General features: G+C 37.2%; 1 protein-coding gene across 1 annotated transcript; it reads right to left on the bottom strand.

Moving 5' to 3' along the window:
- Positions 1-8,335: 8,335 nt before the first annotated feature.
- Positions 8,336-21,476, bottom strand: LOC140234040 (meiotic recombination protein SPO11-like). Its single transcript, XM_072314122.1, has 13 exons — positions 21,341-21,476; positions 19,190-19,391; positions 18,462-18,575; positions 17,639-17,727; positions 17,100-17,166; positions 16,397-16,505; positions 15,177-15,263; positions 14,845-14,881; positions 14,027-14,136; positions 13,397-13,496; positions 13,088-13,125; positions 11,702-11,890; positions 8,336-10,484 (listed from the first exon to the last, which is right to left on the bottom strand). Exons 2-13 carry the CDS (start codon positions 19,339-19,341, stop codon positions 10,365-10,367), a joined length of 1,212 nt encoding a protein of 403 aa, XP_072170223.1. The 5' UTR covers positions 19,342-19,391; positions 21,341-21,476; the 3' UTR covers positions 8,336-10,364.
- Between the last annotated feature and the right edge of the window lie 247 nt (positions 21,477-21,723).

Here is a 21,723-nt window from a genome sequence, read left to right as displayed (position 1 = left end):
TAAGGACATAAAATTATTGAAAGACATGAATGTCATTATCATTTTAGACTGGTGGAGCATGGACCGCACAAAATGTTTCATCAGAAAGGGTTTGGAATGTCTATGTGTTTCTAAACCACAGTTCGGATATTCCGTATTTCACAGTACATGTTATCTCTTGGAGTTAGTGAAAGTATTTACACTCAGAGGACACAAACCTTCAACAACTGAGCCTGAGGTATTACAGGCACATGATACAGGCACATGATACAGGGGCTGTTTTCAAGCACTCTGGGAATCTGCTACAAGCTATTATCGCATCACAATTCCTCCTGTGCCACAATCTATTAAAGTTATCCATTTATATTTTTTAAGCATTGCAAAGAAAAATAAAAGTTTATGTTGTCGATTGTACGTATAAATGTCGTTCTAGTAGTTTTATTGCTTCATTTAATTGTTTTATTTAGCATAATACTCTACATGAAACAAATTTATTTTGTCACTGTCAACGATCATCTTTCTCCAATATCGCTTTCCCCTACTTTGATTAACGCATATAATATTTATATTGTTTGATTTCCAACTCTTGACAGTAGTTATACACATCCATATAAAAAATTTATGATCATTTTGGCTGTAATTTAGATTAAAGGGACACTGTAGTATCAAAAGTAATATTCTTTCCTAATTTACAAGCAAAGACCGATGAGGCAAAGAGAAGAAAAACATAATTTCACGTGTCCTATGAAAACGTGTCATTATAGCCCAGTTAATCTGAACTCCGCTGAACGAGTGCACGGGCTACACGTTCAAGATAAATCTTGATATACCATAGGCATACGGCGTATGTTATCACGACCATGTTTCGTGTTTATCTGTTCGGCAGTGACTGGGTCAACCTGGTATAGACGAAACACATGGCTGTATTCCCACAACAGTCACGAGGTAGCTGTATTATACCTATATGTTTGAAGGGAAACATTTATCTCCTCAATACGATACAGCTCTATGTAGGACCTATGCAGTGAAATGTAAATTCCGTCCACAATGAAAGTTTTATTTACGGAATTTTGAAGTTAAAATTAATCACCTACGCAAAGCAAACAAGGGGATGACTTCATCGCCGCAAAACTCTTCCATTCGTTTGTTCATAGAGAATATCGTAAAATCCTTCTTTTTGTCGATGATTCCTTCAACTCCTCCCCCCCCCCCCTTTACATTGCTTTTATTGCTAAGGCACTATGCAGCCCGGAATCATTTGGTTTAAGATGCTACTTTTCTTCTTCTTTAAAAACACAAAATTTGGTGAAGATTAAAGTGCAAAGAAATGAAAGACTTAGAGAGACGCCACGACATCGTCGCCTCACTGACTTAGCTTTTTTGTGCATGACTGAGAGCGATATCACTTTTATTGGAACATAATGCGAAAACAAAACTTCATCATCTATTTCTTGTCCAATTTTCTATGAAACTTTTATGGCTCTCTTTGTTAAATCTATTCCATTTTTTAAGGTTAATTAAACATGGAAAAGATTTTCTCGTTAAATCTTGCGTGACTTGACCCAGTCACTGCCGAACAGACAAACACGAAACATGGTCGTGATAACATATATGCCTATGTGTACACAACATGCTGTGTTGAATGTTACAGGCTCTCATACGCCGAGAGTATCAGTAATGATAGTAATAACAGTACAATGTACATTATTATTTCATTATCATTATTATTATTAAAAGTGTGACATAATGAGCTCTTCTCTTTGACGACAATCTTGTATTTTAATGCCTTGTAGGCCTTATTACGCAAGATTGACGTCTATAAGATAAAAGCACAGTTTAAAACCGTGGAATTCAATGATAACATAGTTAACATTTTCAGAAAAATTATTTCATAAATTGTCATACAGTTCCGTAAATTATAATCATTATATGTATTTAACATTAGAGACCACCATTGATGGTCGGACTAACAATATCTTCATATCTTATGACTCACTCGTACAGATCGACTTATTCATGACTGGTGTTTACTACATTCATATCTCATCGTGTATAAACGACCTATCATGATGCATACAAGCAACCAGTTTGTAATGTTTGTCTTTCTGTATATATAAACTTATTTACGATGCAATAAATCTACGTAGGCATATCTCTTCACGTTGCACTGTCAAGACTTCTACGATTTTCCTAATCCTTCGTATATTAGGGGAGAGAAGGGTAGTATAGTTATTAGTGTTATTTACACATCGGATAATCTGTAAACTTGCAGGCGATAAAGGTGTAAATCCATGATCGACGGGTACGTTGTTATGCTCCATGATCTTTCTAAATCAAGAAGTGATATATTCCACAACTACACAAAAGACTAATTTGTTACACGTACGTATATATATATATATATATATATATATATATATATATATATATATATCGTTACGATTCCTATATGCAGTGGCGTACCGTGGGTCAAGACATTGGGGGGGCACCTCATGGCAGCAACATCAGAATTGCATAACGTAATAATTAAATGCGAGCGAGCGGAGCGAGCGAGCTTGAAAATTTTGACATTTTACAGTCCCCAAACTGCCGTTTGTAGCTATATATAATAATATATGTATGTATATATATACATATATAATATATATATATATATATATATTTGCTTTGGAAATTAAGGGGGTTGCACCGGGCGCAACTGCTGGCAGTTGCTGGCAGTAACATCACGAGAATGGCACAACGATTAAATGCGAGCGAGCGAAGCGAGCGAGCTTGAATATTTTGACACTTTACAGTCCCCAAACTGCCGTTTGTAGCTATATTTTTCCGCTTTGGAAATTCAGGGGGGGGGCGCACCGGGTGCAATTGCTGGCAATTACTGGCAGTAATATCAGGAGAATGGCATATAACGGTTAAATGCGAGCGAGCGAAGCGAGCGAGCTTGAAAATTTTGAAATTTTATGTTCCCAAAACTGCCGTTTTTAGGTATATTTTTTCGCTTTGGAAATTACGGGGAGGGGGTGCATCGGGCGCAACTGCTGGCAATTACTGACAGCAACATCAGGAGAATTGCATAGCGATTAAATGCGAGCGAGCGAAGCGAGCGAGCTTGAAAATTATGACATTTTACAGTCCCAAAACTGCCGTTTGTAGCTATATTTTTTCGATTTGGAAATTAAGGAGAGGGGGCGCACCGGGCGCAACTGCTGGCAATTACTGACAACAACATCAGGAGAACTGCATAACGATTAAATGCGAGCGAGCGAAGCGAGCGAGCTTGAAAATTTTGACATTTTACAGTCCCAAAACTGCCGTTTATAGCTATATTTTTTCGCTTTGGAAATTAAGGAGAGGGCCTGGGCGCACCGGGCACAACTGCTGGCAATTACTGACAGCAACATCAAGGGAACTGCATAACGATTAAATGCGAGCGAGCGAAGCGAGCGAGCTTGAAAATTTTGACATTTTACAGTCCCAAAACTGCCGTTTATAGCTATATTTTTTCGCTTTGGAAATTAAGGAGAGGGCCTGGGCGCACCGGGCACAACTGCTGGCAATTACTGACAGCAACATCAGGAGAGTTGCATAACGATTAAATTCGAGCGAGCGAAGCGAGCGAGCTTCAAAATTTTGACATTTTACAGTCCCAAAACTGCCGTTTGTAGCTATATTTTTTTCGCTTTGGAAATTAAGGGGAGGGGGCGCACCGGGCGCAACTGCTGGCAATTACTTACAGCAACATCAGGAGAATTGCATAACGATTAAATGCGAGCGAGCGAGCTTTAAAATTTTGACATTTTACAGTCCCCAAACTGCCGTTTGTAGCTATATTTTTTCGCTTTGGAAATTAAGGGGAGGGGAAGTACCGGGCGCAACTGCTGGCAATTACTGACAGCAGATCAGAAGAATTGCATAACGATTAAATGCGAGCGAGCGAAGCGAGCGAGCTTGAAAATTTTGACATTTTACAGTCCAAATTGTAGCTACATATATATTTTTTTTCGCTTTGGAGGGAGGGGGCGCCCGGTGCGCCCCCTGGATCCGCCACTGGTAGTCAAGGGTGTCGGTTTATGTTTATGATTGGGGGAGGTATGACCAGCGAGGGAGCGTCGAAGTGACCAAGCGGGAGAAGGATGTCCAAAATCTGCACTTTATATAGAGCATCTGGTGTTTGTGAGTGTGTGTGTTTCATGTAGATGGAAAAGTTAGGAAATAGCCAAGGACAAGTCTTATTATTGGCAATGCAAGGCATTTTAATATAGACTAGTATGTAAAGCAACACTGCAAAATCAATGATCAAGCTTAATGTGTACAACCTATCAAACATCATTGCGCAACATTGCAGCGACTCTTTTTACCATTCCGATGTTCTTAGTACACTGCGCACATCCATGCTTGTATTCAAAATGCCAACCATGCAGGAATCACACTGAATCACAATCTTTTGTCGTCTCCGGGCTTTTTGAACAATGTTTCACTATAATACCTCTTTAATTATATGGTTAAAAGAAATCTTAGAAAAATATCTTTTTTCTTGATCATCCTTTCATGTCGATTTCAAAAGCAGTTTACTTAACCCTTGAATTACCATTTTGGTAGGTTTTTTTTTTTCTTTTTTCCTTCTTTTTTTTTTTTTTTACCAGCGGATTGGGGGGGCACGTGCCCCCCCATGCCCCCCCGTAGTTACGCCACTGCCTATATGGCTTACGAAGAGTATACAATTGAGCCGAGAATACTATTTCGTTTAACACTGTTTAGCTCGATACATTTTGAGAACCAATGCATCCACGCACTATCATAAAAAGATTTATTCATTTCTTTTACAAAGAAAACTATCCCAATTCAATTAAAATCTCATCTTGTGCAAAAATAGCAGAAAGCTCAGGACAGGCTGAGAAGGTACAATAGTAGAATAAATAGAGCAAAACAATAACATTCACATACTCACCCATACTCTACACTAAGGCGCTTTGACATGCAAACGAGTTGACGCACAGCAGGAGACCAGTTGTTCAAAACTGGTATACGTCTGACATCGAGTCTATCTATGTACAGCTGTACTGCAGTCTGCACTCAAACCTGAACCACGTCGATTTGCTGTTTGCTCTGCTCTTACCGTGGGTATATGATGGGTGATAGGTAATCTGTCATAGAGACCTCTGACAGGCACATTCAGAACTTTTGCCAAGCTACTATTATGGGGGAGGGTGGGGTGTCATATGGGGATGCAGTTCAAGTTGCGCGATTTTACAACCACATAATTTTGTCATTGTTTCAGATCGATTGATTGACTAGATTCGTTTCTGGGTTTTTTTTTTTTTCATACATAAATGTAACACAAAGTCGATTGAAAAAAGTTTATGAGTATTGTTTGGATCTAACAGTTGAAACATTGAAGTGATTACTTTTACATAATTCCTTGATAATATAAAATGAAGCAGCGGTGTTATTTTACGCATATTCAAACTTACAATATAGGGTCCTACCTACCGTTGAAAGAGAGATTAAGCAACTCTATAGTAATAACAGAAATGCAGGGGACAATCATCATAATTATGAGCAAACGCTCGATGAAAATGTTATGTTTGTGTCTCTTGTGGGTATCTAATATGCATATACGTCCATACTACTTATACGTTCGTGTAGTTCTTGATATTCACTTGTTGATAACCAAGAACGATAAGTGAAGAATTAAGTGCAAGCGGTGTGTTCAGTTTCTCATATTTTAATCATATTCTTTGCTCTATTCAATTAATCAATCTATTCATTGTATTCGCTCATTCAAGTCATCTATGTATTCATATTTGTTTTTTTTTTTTCTTCTTCTTGGTATATGGTACACGTGTCTGGTTGATACCGTTTGAAATAGACTCAATGGCCCGAATTCACGAAGGTGGTACAAATGAAACCATGGTTTAAACCATGGACAAAAACCATGGAGCGCCAAGTGAAATCAGTCATTTCGTCGATGAAATGATTATTTTGTAACAAAATGACAACATTTTGTAACTAAATGAACATTTTGTCCACGAAATGATAATTTCATTAACGAAACGGTCATTTTGTCGACGAAATGATCAATTTCGTAACGAAATATTCCGTGCGACACTTGGCGCTCCATGGTTTTTGTCCATGGTTTAAACCATGGTTTCATTTGTACCACTTTTGTGAATTCGGGCCAATGAGACTCGAATCCGATCTGATTGCAAGGTAAGCAGACACGCTCCTGACTGGAGCCACCTCGCCGCCATTCATTTAAAGTATTATTTGAATACATCTCCAACGGAGTTTGGTAATGTCATCTTCCGATGGAGTTTCCGATTAAGGAATTGGTATAATACACCATTAACATGGCATGGCTGTCCTTTCCGTTGTTACACTTTGTCTCTGTATCAAAATAAAAATGGAAAGACGCGCAGCTTTCACATAATCATGATTTTAACCGCCAACGTTAAAGGGACTGTACAGTACTGGTTGAGGTAGGGATTCATGTTTTGAACATTCCTAAATGAGATAATGAGAAACTTCTTATGAAATATGAAAGAGCATGTAATTTTAAGAAGGATTCAACGTTTATTTGATGAAAATTGGTTTTCAAATGGCCGAGATATCCAAAAAAGTGATAATAATAAAAGACTACAGGCCACGTCTTTTATTAGAATCTCTTTGTTTCACCTTGTTTTCGGATATCAGCCATTTCAAAACCGATTTTTTATCAAATAAAGTTTTGATACCCCTTAGAATTGCATGCTCTTTGACATTTCATAGAGTGGTTTCTGAATTTCTCGCAAAACGTTAAAATCCTCGCCTCGACCAGAACTGTACACACCCTTTAATTGCACAGTTTATTTGTTTTTTCCAATCGTCTGGTATGGAGTGAATGTCATTAGTGTAATTTCGCCAAAGAGAAACGACTATCAATTCCAATCTGGTTTCAGGACTATGCCTGCAAATTTCAGATAATATGTGACGTCGACCGACCCACCACCTGTCGCCAAAATCCCGCTCCCACAGTGCTATGTACGGTTATGAAGTATGCGATTCATAAAACCTGCCTGTGTATGCATACAAAACCACTGATTGTTTGCTCATTAAACACGCCTGATGTGTAACCATACATACACAGAAAGCAGACTGGTATTTCCTTGATGATACATGCGTACATAAACTAAAATTATGCAAGAAATATATTCTATTCAGTAGAAACATATCACCTCAGTAGGCATTAAGACATGAAAATTTTTGTGGTTTTTTAGAGACAGAAGCCGGATCCCGGGGGAAAAAAAAAACAGAAAAGAAATCATAAGTATATGCCTTGCTTGTATGCATTTAATAGCACGGAGATAAATTATCAAATGTACATGTCCTACAGCTGTGGTTAATTATGGACAATAGCTCATGTAGGATGTTCTAGGTGGAGACCGGGGATGGAGAAGTCTGCTACGTTAATTATTGTGTGTGTGTATGTGTGTTTTACTGTGTGTGTGTGTGTGTGTGTGTGTGTGTGTGTGTGTGTGTGGTGGGGGTGGGGTGGGGGGGGGGGGGGGGACGTTGTAGGATGGATCCGCAACACACTGAAAAAAATCCAGCTCCACTGTCGGTGTTCTGAAGGCAAAATGTTGTCAATTGTAAAGGAGATAATTTACTTGACATCAGCAGACGACAGAGAACAGGGGTTATATAGGAGTCATATACTATTATCTTCATGAGTAAAGTTACTGACGTGTTTGTGTGTTTGTGTGTGTGAGTTTGTGGTCAAAAAGTTGATGTAAACTGGAGGTCAGAACAACATGCTGTCAATGCACCCTAACTGCTGATGGTATGCAAGGACGTGAAGGAAGAAAGACACATCCATAGGGCCCTATATACACAAATAGTGGTGTAATCGCTTTGATATTAATACAAATGACGCACAGGTCTCAGTGCGTCAGCAGGAATTGTGTGCATAAAGGTAACGACGGAATGCTTAGCCCATGAGGCAAAACCAAGTGTGTTTAGGCTTATTTCCATATACATCTAGCTACCGCATGCACACTAGCTATTCCTATTGGCGCATGAAGACATGTGCGTCATCTGTTTTATAAAACGGGGACATTTTTTTTTTTTCAAGGTATCAATTTTGGATCATGTAACCTGATGGCAAATTCCCTGGATGCATTTCTTTTCGCGTTGCCATGGAAGTGTGAGGGAAAAAAAAAAGTCCTTAAAAACAACAACAACAACAACAACGACAACACACACACACACACACTGGGAGAAAGACTGAAAATCACAAGAAACAGCTGAATCAATCATCTAGAAATGCAGTTATTTACACCACGACATAAGAGTCTGAAATAAGCAATTCTGCCACACTTTTTTTTTTTTGAGGTTTCATGCTATTACATTCTTTTTCACTCTGAACAAAAGTCTAAAACAATGGATAAAGATTCAAATACTCATAGAAATGATAATTGATACAAAGTATGTGTACATCAAGACATCAATAAACTTTTCCCCGAAGTTTTTTGTGTTTTCAGGTCAAAGCCCCTTCAATTCAGTACCATACGACAGCTCAGGTGGTGAACACACCCTATCAAACTTGTCGATGACATACAGTGAACCTTGCCTCTGTTGAATCAAAGAAACCAGAGGATGTCCTTGGACTTCCATGAATTCTGACATATTTTTATCCATATCAGGTAGAATTTTTCTTCAACTCACCTGATTTTTTTTACTTGTGAGATGCCAACTTAAGTGAGGCTGACTTCATTTATATCTTTAAGAACACTACCTTTCGGCCACTGAATGACAACTTGAGCATTCAGAGAAAATTGACAATTGTTATGAAACCATTTATTTTTCTCTGTGTACTTAAGCAATTGTGTGCTGTGCAAATATCATCTCCCCCCCCCCCAAAAAAAAAAAAAAAAAAGTAAAGAGGTAGACTTCACCATTTTTACTATATATGTGCTAACTAATTGAAACAAAACAATCTTGCTTTGAATTAAAAAAAGTGAACATTTTAGCTTTTCATCAGGCAAAATACAGTGGACTCCCGTTATAGCGAAGTCCTCGGGACCGGCAGTTTTCTTTCGTTATAACGAAATTTCGTTATAACCGAATGAATAAACAATAAAAGTACATAGAGTTGATAATGTTGCGGCCCTAAATTTTATTTCGTTGTAACCGGAATTTCGTTATAACCGTGTTCGTTATAACGGGAGTGCACTGTAATGTGAAATGCTATACAAGCTACAATGTACATTAGAATCATTGGTTTTAGTTTCTTATGCCATATATTTTCATTCAATTGTTGCTTTTGCTACTTTTCTTTAAAAATGAAAATAACTTTCTCTCTTGGATGTATTCTACTTTAAATAGCATATGAATATAATCTATGAAGATAAATATATGAAATATACACGTACATAGCAGTATGTCATAAAAATATCTGAAAGCTTCATAGATATTTGATATGTCATACATTCACCATTTGGAGCAATTCAAGTTTCAATAAATATGTCCTCAAAACACATGACTTATCTAACAATGGTATCAGCATGCAGACCTAGACATACAAAAATGACAGTAGATATTGGCAGACCAATTAAACATGAGGCAGTCCATATGGCTACTAAACAAGCAACATTAAGCATAAAAGAAAACAATAAAAAAAAGTAAATTTATCTATAGAACAGTTGCTTGGAATGCATATTTGATGTGTGAAGTGATCAGGATTTGAAATGAGTTGCCATATTTAGGTAAACATATCATAGGCCAATGAATACAAAATATATTCTAAACGTGAACCTACTTCTGCTTAAAGAACCCAAAGGGTAACCTAAAAATGAGCTGTAAGATGAATGCCAGAGACAAACATTAAGTAAGGTAGTAGGAAGAAAGAAGCTAGCCCCTCAAACAGCTATCATGCTACATTTGTATTACTACCAGCACAGAGGTATATACTGTCCAAATGATGTATGGAATGCTAGCTCAGTCATTCTAACTTTTACTCTATCCTTGAACATGTGTGTCCCTGAAACGTGTAGCTGTGCCCATAACATTTATTATGATGTACATCAGGCTCACTAACCAGCGAGTCAATACATGAACCATACTTTACCATCCACTGCACGTCACATTCCTGCAAGAATGTTTAAACAAAAGATTCAAAACAAAATTCTATTTGCTGTCATGGTTATTGTTCTCATCCCTAACTCATCCCCAGAATATGAACATGAAAAATGTGGATATCCAACTGCAAGTCTAAACCATTGCAGTTACTGGATGCTGTACGTTATATAGTTACTCGTCCATCAACAGCCATAAAGGTTTTGATGGTGCAGTCACTAATTATTTTGGAATTGTTGCTCATGTTCTTGCAGATCATCTCCCTGAGAATCTCATATCCAGCCACCGCATCTGATTTTGCTGGGGATGTAGACATCAGTGAGGAAGTTGTCTGAGACAGAAGTTAGGCTCTGAATCTCTGCTTTCTGCCCCATTTGCATCATTTCTTGAAGCTGAGAAAAAATACAAAGGAAAACCAGTAAAAACTCAAATTGAATGATCCTCAATGAAACACTTGTAAGAGTGGGAATCAATGGGTCAGCTGATGGCAAATTTATCATCATAATTCAAATACTCAGGTACTTTGAACACATAGCATTTTTTTTTTTTTTTTTTTGTTTCAGATGAAACATACATCTGCAGAAAATCAACTTTATACTTATATAGTGTAGAGAAAATGACTCTTACTTACTACAAATTTACTCTTTTAGAAGTCAGACTGAACAACTCATTGGAACTGATCCCATTACAAATTCATCACACAGTTATCATGGAACAATTTTTGTTCGGGGTCATTGTATGCATTGAAGAATACTTGTTTTACATATTGTACTGTAAACATGCTCACTGCTTTGAAAATGAAGGCACACAATCAACTACATGATGCTTATAACATTTAAATGCAGGCAAAACTACAACATGCCTCAATGTAAATGCATCTGGATAAGGTTTTGATATTGGATACTGAGTTTTGGCATTAATCCAGAAAGGTCATAGCTCCAAAGACTTTGTGCCCAGTTATATGAGTACCCCTTCCCTTCTCCATACAATTTTGCCTCACTTGGGTGTCAGCACAGGAGCAAATAGACCCATTAAGACCCTCGATCTGCCCCTAAAACACATACTCACACAATTTTTTTTTTCTGTCAATATGAACTTCTTTTACTTTTTTCATTTCATTTTCATACTTCAGTCAACCTGTTGTTCCTTTTTTTCTGCCAACATGTTCTTTGTCTTGTTGTGAATGTTATTTTTTGTATTGTATCACATTGTGTTGTTTTTTGCTTTAAACCGATAAATGGACTCACTGTACAATTGCCCCGAGGCTGATAGCATTTCCTTTTAAACCATATGAAATAAATAAAACAAACAAACAAGCACGCAAGCATATAAGTCTGATTTGTCAACCACTGTGAAAGTGGATATTTTCGTGCGACTGATTTTTCACACTTGCCCGGGTCAGAAGACTTTCGCATGTTTTTAATTCTGCAGAATCAAGACATCAAGTACTGGAACATATGGCATGCAAAAATATTCACATGCTTTTATTTTCGCTCTAGCTTCTCGTTGCGCGAATTGCGCGAAAATTTCAACACCGTGAAAATTTCCACTTTTACAGCATTAGGGAACTTAAACCCTACAGATGCAAGTGAATATCAGTGGACCTTACCTCCGACATCCAGCGTGGCAGCTCCTTGTAAAAGGGCCTTCTCATCAGCTCCGCGGCTTTCTTCAGGTCGGCTGGAGAGAGTGGAACAAGGGCGCCCTCTGGGAGGCGCAGTCGCTTCACGTCTGAAGGCAGCACCCCCAGCCAGAGCATGGATGGCACTGTCATGCTGTGAGACTCACAGCTCAGGGACTACAGAGACAGAGAGGACATGTAGCTTATAGGTCCAGTTTACCTTTGGGAGCATTGATTTCAAAAATGTTCAAGATATCATATTTGATGCATATGTATAGGTCTGTTGTATCATAAAACATCCTACCGTATGAAATATTTGCAATAAAACCTAAAATATAAGGAGATATCAGGGTTTTTCTCAATAAACCGTAACTGTATACGTTTTAGTCTGGAAACATTTTTATTATAACTATTGTTCACATTTTGTGTATTTAACAACACTTAACATCGATTATACGGATTCAAATTTTGACAGTGGTTGTTTCTATCCCTAACTCACATTTTAGAACTATTTCAAAGCACTAATGTTGGATTTTTGTTTCATCTGCAAATGGTAAATTATGCCTTTATCGTCCCTGGGGCGACAAGACCTCATATTTATAAAATGTCAAATGCTCAGGAGAGCAAAAAACATGGCAGCCAAAGCACTGCGTCAAATGGGAGAGCGTTTCCTATTTGACATGCTGCAGTGGCTTCAGTTTTGGGGTAAGACAGCTAGGATTTGGACAAATTAAGACATCACTTAACTGATTATCTGACCAATTATCCAAAAAAGTCATTGTCAGCCAAATTTCAGATACATGATGTACGAGGTCTTGTCGCCCCAGTGACGTTATGTGACATGCTTGTATGGTAGCAGGGGCATGAATGTGTACTCGAGATAAATAGATGAACCTTGGCCCCATTTCATAAAATGCTGCAATAATAGCAGTTCTTGCTGGAGTAGCAAATGTCATGGTAATGACAGGAATCTATCTTCCTGATTGGCTGTTGCTATGAGAAGTTCCTATTCTGGCAAGACTTGCTATTTCATCACCTTTTAGGAAATAGTGCCCTGAGGATTTATTACTTAACATGTGTGGTGCTTTGCACTTTTGTACACCTACATCAAAGCTTTTCTTGTGAGGTACTATTAAATGTCATGTTAAAATTCAAGTTTAAATTTGCTCATTTTTCCTAGACTTGATGCTTTGCCTCGTCTAACAAAATCAAAGCATTGACTCTTGTCAGTACATAAATTGATAACACCATATTGCTGCAGTCAACTTTTACAAACACCAATGTTGTTTAATTATCTCTGAATGTAACGTTAAGATTGACTTTTTAATACTCTGTACTAAAGTCTCAATGATACAACAGAGTCATTCCACCTACCCGTGAACCAAACTTGTAGACAAAGAGAATTTCAAGACCTGCAAGACAATATGAAACACAAACAATTACCATCTTACATCACAAAATCTATCTTTATGATACCTATCCTGTAATGATAACAAAGAGTTATTGCCCCCTTCAGACTCATTTGACTAAAATCGGGAACAATTTGGTAAAGATTATGATGTAATGAACTCTCTATTCTCAATGAAAATGAGGCAGACAGCACATATATGCATTTTCAAACTTTTTGTTGATGTCAAGTACCAGAATCAATACTTGATTTAAGGCTTTGAATATTCATCTTACCATGGGGGTCAGCATCTACTAGAGCCAGGACTGGAATGCACAGAGTATCCCACAGTTTACGCACCATCAGACGAGTGTTGACATCAGGAAAGCCCTTCCCCTGAATGCACACATATACTATGTAAACTTATAAATGGACAGGAAAACTGACACTCTATCACAACCACAATCTATGATTATTATCACAATATTGATAAGAAATCTCTGAAGTCTCTGAAGAATTGATTACTTTACTTATACCAGAAATCTATAGCTAATTGTTCTGGCTAATACCATCTCCCATCCTGTTCCTACCTTTGTAACTCTAGGATGCTCTGAAAATCTACTTTCTGCCTATAAGAAAATTTGAAAATACATTTCCTGGTTTAAAAAAAATGAATAAAAAGAATAAATCATTCCTTCCAAACTAGTTAACTTAATCCAAGAGAAGGCTGATGTTCTATCTATATAGGTACAATTTACAAATGCAAGCAACTGCCGAAGGAGGTGGTACCAATATTGCCACAGTTTAAGAGGCACATCACATGCACATGATAGGATACAGACAATTTACAATGCAGAGGGAAATTAAAAGATATTTACTATAATGGAAATGTAACACTGTATGAAAATGAAGCTAAGTCTACTTACAGTCACTATGATGCAATGAGGAATCTTGTCAATCAACCTGTCATCAATGAGCTTTTGAAATGTTGCATCTTTCTCGACTACAAGCACAAACTTTGCAGAGCTTTGAATGTCTAATCCAGTGTTGCATGATAGGAAGAATAAGCTTTCACGAATACAATGAAAACAATGTTTTTCAGTGCCTTGTAGATTTATGTCCTCTAGGAATATAATATGCATTCTATAAGCATTGCAAAACATACAAACAAACACTTTTCCTAAATACATAATTAAGTGATTCTCATTTATAGTTTTCAATTCCACTATGTAACTTGGAATTGGATTGTCCTATACACACATACACGGGTACACACATATACACATACACGCACACACACACACACACACACACGCTCAATGAACAACTGTTACTGGTTCCAAAATACAGTGTTATTGTTTGTTTGAAACTTGGCGCAAATCCCGTATTTGCCAAGTAAATGCATAGGCTACTTGACAAATCACAGTATCTTTAAAGCTTCAGTAGATATGAACTTATTCACGATTCTCAATCCTGTGTCAGTTGCGGCAGAATTGAAGATATACAAATCTTTCTGCATTTGAGATCAGTTGAACACTTTTATTCAGAATGTAAATAGGGTGAATGAAAGCATGATATGACCAGAAAAGAACATAACAAATACAGATTTAAACAGCCACAATACAAGGAAGTAGACAAATGATAAGGAATGCAATAACAGTGTTTAGCATTCAAAACACGGTGGAAAATGATCAAAAACTATTATGCAAAATATCATGTTGTGTTCTAAACAAGAAAAGGATACTTGATATGCAGTCCACATGATTGGGCACAGGTGTCCCCTGAAGAGCAAATGACATATTCATTCATCAAAACCATCTTGACAGAATGATTTCATGTGTATTTACAACTCGGAAAGACATTCACACTTTTAGTAATGTTAGACGGATATTCTATACCAGTAAATGTAACATGAAGAAATGATGCCAGATACAGTTGATTTCATAAATGGGGACTTTCTTAAGTCTTCTCAATCTGTAATGACATTTGCCAAAATACAGTGAATAATAATCTATTATCATGCCTTTACTTTACTTAAATAACAAAAAATGATTAAGCTACTCAAATTCAACTCACAGTTGTAGCTGAACCACATTCGATGAAATTCCCGTCACCATCTGTAAATCTGAGGTCACCAAACAGACTGCCCTTCTGTGTTGCAAGCTGTAGATGAAAAAAAAAGTAATGACATTTTGTGCCTGGTGCATGAGATTTGTATGCCTTTACCTAATCATACATGTCATAAGTATTAAATCACTTCACATAAACCGTGAATATCTACTCCAGATGATCAAATTTACCTGTCAGAATTCTGGTTGTGTGATATGCATTTGCCTATCAATCTTACCTTTGCATGTTATCACATGTATTCAGTCACATTTCAGTTTGCCACTCTTTTGTGTGCTATTCGACACTATCAGGGCCTAAAAAACATAAGATTTTGGGCATTGTCATTTTTTTCTATTACCTAGTTAATATTCATAAGCTGAGAGATGTGTTTGCAAAAAAAAGAAAGAAACAAAACAAAAAAAAACTTTCATCAGCATATATACTAAAAGGAGACTTGGCAGAAAAACTTGATGTTGTGCTTAAATGCTTCAATTGTTTTTTGTTCTTTTATACATCTTTTGAACCCATTTAACCCGTTGAGGATGGGCTGATTTTGCCACAACACGCATTTAGACACCTGCCCGAGTATATTGGGACTCGTCTTCAACAGGTCAATGTTGTCAGTGCATGCCAATTGCCATAAGCTTTCAAATATTTCCTTAAAGGGGATGGCTAGTAACTGATCAGTGGGAATCAGTAGGAATGCTGAGGGATGATTGTTCCAATCCTTGTGGGAGTCATTTAAGAGTACATTATATATCTACTGTTGTGTGAAAATTATTTGCTTCAGAACGGTCTCATATTCAAGTAATGTGCAGATTAATGCCCCGTCACTGACCAGGCACCCTAACCTGGAAACATTAGACTGCACATTACTTGAATATGAGACCATTCTGAAGCAAATAATTTTCACACAACAATAGATATATAATATACTCTTAAATTGGAACAATCATCCTCCACCATTCCCACTGATTCCCACTGTTCAGTTACTAGCCTTCCCAACCAGGGAGGTGGAAGAGAGAACCACCTCCCTGATGGAACATTATATCCCCTAAGTAAACAAGACAATGACAAACATGAAAATAAAAAGAGTGTTATCAGGCCATCCTGATCCATTTAAAAAGTTCATTTTGGAAAATTGGGCTAGAAAGTAAAAAACAAATAAACAAACAAACAAATCTTACCACATGCAAGCATCTCCTCGGAACCTGCAACATACAGCTCAAGTTATCCAGTATGACGTCCACTGTAGACTGGCTCCTGAAAGACCCTACATCACTGTAGTACAAATCTCTGAGAAAATAATAAACAAATGTTTGGAAAATGGCTAGTAACAAGATCATTAGTATAATTTTCCATAAAAATTAGCCACTACAGGTCCTTTCTTTTTATTCTTCTTGCGCATCCTGGAAGTGAATATGTGACTGTGCATCACAAAACCAACAAAAAGTCACACTCAATGATTTTGTGTGAGGACTAAAAATAGGTGAAAAGGGTGAACCTAAATGATGACAAAATGATGTGAATGTTAAACATTTTCAATATTTTCTATATAGTGGCATTAACCTTATGAACTGACATCTGACAGAACTAGAAGTGCACATGGTGTATTATGTAACAACCTGCTACCCAACAAACTTTCCAACTGTAGATCTTTCACTTCTTGACAAGCTCTCTTGTAGCAATTAACCCGTTCAATATGGGAACCTGGTGGCCTGTTTATTAAGTCTATGGGGATTTCAGAATTGAGTATGGAGTGGGTTAACTTGTCTTTTGTTTCCCCCTTAAACATACATAATCTTTGAATGTGAAGATCAAGTCATGTTGAATGGCATTGGCCATGAATTCATGCATGTTCTTCTGATAGTTTAAGGAGAATACACTTACCTCTTTGTGGAGTATGTGTTGGTTTGCACCAGTCTGTAGCACATTGCCAGAACCTTCAACATCAGGGCTATATGGAGTGACAACAAAAGCATCAATCGCAAGAATAATGTACAATTATTAAAGAAATGATTATTAACACAAGCATTTATAAATGCCAATTATGTTGATGTACAATATCATACTTCACAATCTTCAGTTAAGCACTGTAAATCAAAAAATAACTAAACTAAAACTTTGGCCTGCTGCCTCTAAGTGGTTTATGTATCACCCCGCGAAAGATTCCATCTGGAAGCACGATTCATTGATTTTAAATGTATGAAAACTTTCTCCTAGATACCATAACAGAATTTTCACTTTTTTGTACAGTAAGGAACACAAGAACATAATTTTTCTTTGTATTTTACATTCATGTGTTTATGTGAAATATGTTTTGTATAAGTGTTTGTGTGTCATTGGCATTTAATCTATCTACTGATGGCAGGGACTGACATGAATTGTTCTCAATACAAACTGGAATACCCGGAACCAGGCAGACATACCAAACTTGTTGGTAGAGGCAAGGACATCAAACCGAACCTCAGTGGTCTTTCCATTATCCTTTATCTCAAGGCCTACATCTTCACTGAAACTTGAAGTTTGATAGAGAAAAAATGGAATACATGTGAGGAGAAAAAATTTGCACGTATGCTTTATAAATAATTTGAATTTTAAATACTCTATTTGCATTTATGCCAAAAATTTTAACTTTTACTGCAAATATTTTGGAAAGTGAAGCACTTTCATGTGATATTACATCTTCTTTGTAAATTATTTGTGTCATATTTACATCTTGAATTAGCTTCCAAGATTAAATGATTTTAATGTACATGTATGTATACTTGTGTAGGTTTTTTATTTACTACAGACATCAATATCATCAAATTTTAAAACCAAAAGTCTGCATGCTAAGCTCATGTAACAAACTGCATGTTAAGTTGAAGTAGTTTGGTTAAAAGCCACAAATATCAAAGCTTAAACAAGTCTATAGAGAAAAATAGAATTAGGCATATGAATGGAAAGTGGACCATTGTGAGGTAACCCCCATATAGCACCTGCAAAGTAAGGTACTATTCTACACGACAAGCTGTAAACTGAAAAAAAAAAAAATAAATAAATGAAAAAAAATTAAAAACAATTAAAAAAAATCTTAATTTCTGCACTGCATCTTCATACATTTTACTTCCTATTTCTGAAACTTTTTGAGTGACACAGGTTACATTAAATATTTGGGATATTGCTAAACATACATTCACTACAATAAGAAAATGACCCAACATACCGGAACACTCAGGCAATAATAAGTAAAACAGAAATGGAACATACTCGATACACTCCCAGCTGTTTGTGCGGCTGTGTCTGAGTGATGGCGCTCTTCCACTTGATATGGATGTGACAACGCTCTCAACTACATCCTCAATGCGAGACAAGACCTCACTTCTACAAAGGAATATGTGCAACAAAAAAAAGGGGAAAGTGAATGATTACAAATTAAAATGCAAACAGAATGTTTATGGTTCAAGGCAAATATGCTGCTACTTTGATATTTCAAATCTACTGTCAAACAACAAAATATATAGATAATGATAAACTGCAAAACTGCTTTTCCCTTATTTCATGTAATGAAATCTAAGTTATGCATGGTGCATGTTTTATCAGTTCAACATCTCAAGTATGACATCATGCTACTTGTAACAACGGAAAAGTATGGGTACTATACTCACAGATTATTAGGCGACTGGTCATCATTTATTTTCAATTGTTTTGTGCATGACTATCTGGGTTACAATTCATGACACACTTCTTGTTTCCCATATAACGTAACAGTACCAGTAAATGTAAGTGTCATATTCACAACAAAAAAGACGAAAGGAAGAATATCTAATACTACAATTCACTATCCCACTTACTGACACAGGTACAAACAGTTACAAATAGTTATAAAAGTTGGTAACTAAATGATTGACAACTACATAGAATAATGAAAACATACCCATTGTTGTTCTTTATTTGATAGCTCAATCTTGACTTTACTTACAGTACAAGATGCTTACCGACTAATGTCTTGACTGCGCACAGGTTGATTTTTGCTGGCTAGCCCACACGCACTTTGATAGACCTGGTTCCGGAGCTTCCTGGCCCTGTCCTCGTTGCGTAAAGTTGCCGTGAGACTGTCAATGCGGGCCCAAAAGTCATTGTCAATCATGCTATGAAAGGGGCTTGGCGACAGGCCTGTCAGTTGACTTTTTTCAACTTCTGAGGGGGAGAGGAGAAAATTAACTGATCATTGGAAAGATTTGGGACATACGCAGACTGTTGTATGGATATTACCTATGATTTCAACATAAGCGTCAAAGATAAAGACATGCTGTTATTGAATACATATCTTTCTAGTTGGATGGAGTGAAAATGTGGCCATAAAGTCAGGTGCGATTCTTCACTGTGATGCTACCGTCACTGCACTAGACATTGTCTGGTACCCATGGATAGGTGCAAAGGTAAGAATCTTACCACTATCTACAGTTAGCACCAGGGACTGTAGTTATTATTTCTTATATACAAGGTAAATTACAATATAATTTTGTGTGCTACCGTTTGATCTATATTTGTAACAAAAACAAAACAAATCAAAGAAAAACATATCAAAGAAAGAAGAGTTGATTGATAATTGCAATGCTGGCAGTAGGAGATATAATGTCCTCAGAAAGATTCTAACAAAACAGAGTTCAATATAATCTTGTGCCAGGTGGCCATTCATCAGTGTTTGAATTTAGACATTCCCCTGCACTCAAAGTCTGGTTTTCAGACAGATTATGATCAAGGAAACAATGCTGACAAAGTGTCAATAAAATGCAAGGACTTTTCCAACATAAACTAGCTAGTCTGTGTTCTATCTGCTCTGCAACTATTTCTGGTAGATCTAACCAGGGAGGTGAGGTCTCACCTCCCTGATCTAACGGTTAGGCCTAATGTCAAGTTTCAAGTTTGAGTTTTAAGTTTCTTAAAGATAGAAATCTAGGAAAATTGATTTTATTTGAAAATATAAATTCTTTAGATTCTTCTATTGACAGTCAACTGACAATGACAATACACTGTATAAAGGTTTGAAATCAGACTCAGAGAGCAAACTTACTTAAACCATTGAGGATGATTCCCAAGTATACTTTTCAAAGACTCAGTTTTCAGACAGATTGTTATCAAGGAAACGATGCTGACTCTATGAGAAATGCATGTTGCAGCAAAATCAGCCCGTCCTCAATAGGTTTAAAAGTGGTATGTAGTCCAAGGTAAGGTCCTGTGCTGGGAAAGAGTTCTTTACAGTCAGTAGGCCCTAGTCCCATTCCTCTATTCTAAACTAACCTTTGCTTGGCTATGGAAATAACAATAACATGAACTACGGTAATGGTAAAAGACAGGAGTATAATAATTTACGTGAATTTACCTATGAGTATGAAGACGCCCAGTAGGCCTAAATGTATGCTAGAACTTATGCCATTCAACAGATCCACTAAGCCTGGACCCTGGTAAGTTCAGCGTGTCGTCTCCACAGCTCAGGATGGTCAATTTATGCAATCTAGGGTTTCTACATTAAATCAATTATGCTGCTGTTTCCAGTGATTATTGAGTTTAGACTTGAAAAGTGTTATACGAAGTGATGTTGCCTCGACAGTATCGGCACCAAGACCATTCCAACAATGCACTGCTCTCTGGCTGAGTTAGTGAAAGGGTTAAATCTCTTCTTTCTTTTTTTATCTCACTTGTGCGGCACCTTCCCTGTAACGTCAGAACTCTAGAAAACTTTCGCACACGATCATTAACAACAAAGAGAACAGCTAGGGCCTAGATCAAAATTTTCCATACCATGCACAATCTTGAAGATTTGAATCATTTCGGCACGTTCACGCCTATATTTGAGGGATGGAATTCCCGAACAGAGATTTTACTCTATGATGACAGTGACCTACAGTAACTTCAGATATCAACTTGGACGCTCTCCTCTAACGTTAGCTCTGAACCGATTCAAAGACAAGCTTTTTTGCATCACTCTTTGCAAGTTCATTCCATACACAATTCTTGAACAAACAACATTATTGGCAAGAGCGGTATGTGTAGGCCTATGCCCATATAATTAGGGCCTTACACAGTAAAACAAACACTTCCGCCAAAAATTGTGTTCAATAATGTTAGATAAGCAGACATCTTACCTCAAACAAGATTGGGAAAAAGAATTCAAGAGAAAGGAACTCTCGGGTCGTCTGTCTCACTCCAGCTGGCTAGCTAACAATGTTATGCGTATCAATACTATTATCATCGATACACTACTCGACTCCTCCCGGAGCTCCCGCCCGCAATCGTTTCATCACATTCATCATCAGCGCATATCGCGCATCACCACAGCTAGCTAGCTGCATGCTGCAGGTAGCAGGCAGTTCATTGAGTTCATCGCATCGCAGTTACGAATAAAATACTATAATGTACAAAACGCAGAGGGCGCACATCAGAGGTACGGCTCAGTATCTGGCAATCGGTGCAGCATGCTCGTGTGGAAACTGCTGAATGAAGCTTAGCAAATGCATTAAATACTAGT

Source organism: Diadema setosum, chromosome 10 (assembly GCF_964275005.1).
Source record: "Diadema setosum chromosome 10, eeDiaSeto1, whole genome shotgun sequence".
NCBI classification, from domain to species: Eukaryota; Metazoa; Echinodermata; class Echinoidea; order Diadematoida; family Diadematidae; genus Diadema; species Diadema setosum.
The sequence above is the reverse complement of the archived record's forward strand: the minus strand, read 5'-3'. Positions and strand labels throughout refer to the sequence as shown.

What these genes read in the sequence shown, in the direction of transcription:
- LOC140234040 (XM_072314122.1), bottom strand. Translation starts at nt 19,341, where the DNA reads ATGATTGACAATGACTTTTGGGCCCGCATTGACAGTCTCACGGCAACT. An exon ending in AACAGCTGGGAGTGTATCGA is followed by an intron (nt 17,728 to 18,461) that starts GTATGTTCCATT and finishes TCAAACTTCAAG; the next exon opens with TTTCAGTGAAGATGTAGGCC. An exon ending in CTCATTGCATCATAGTGACT is followed by an intron (nt 13,497 to 14,026) that starts GTAAGTAGACTT and finishes GTGTGCATTCAG; the next exon opens with GGGAAGGGCTTTCCTGATGT.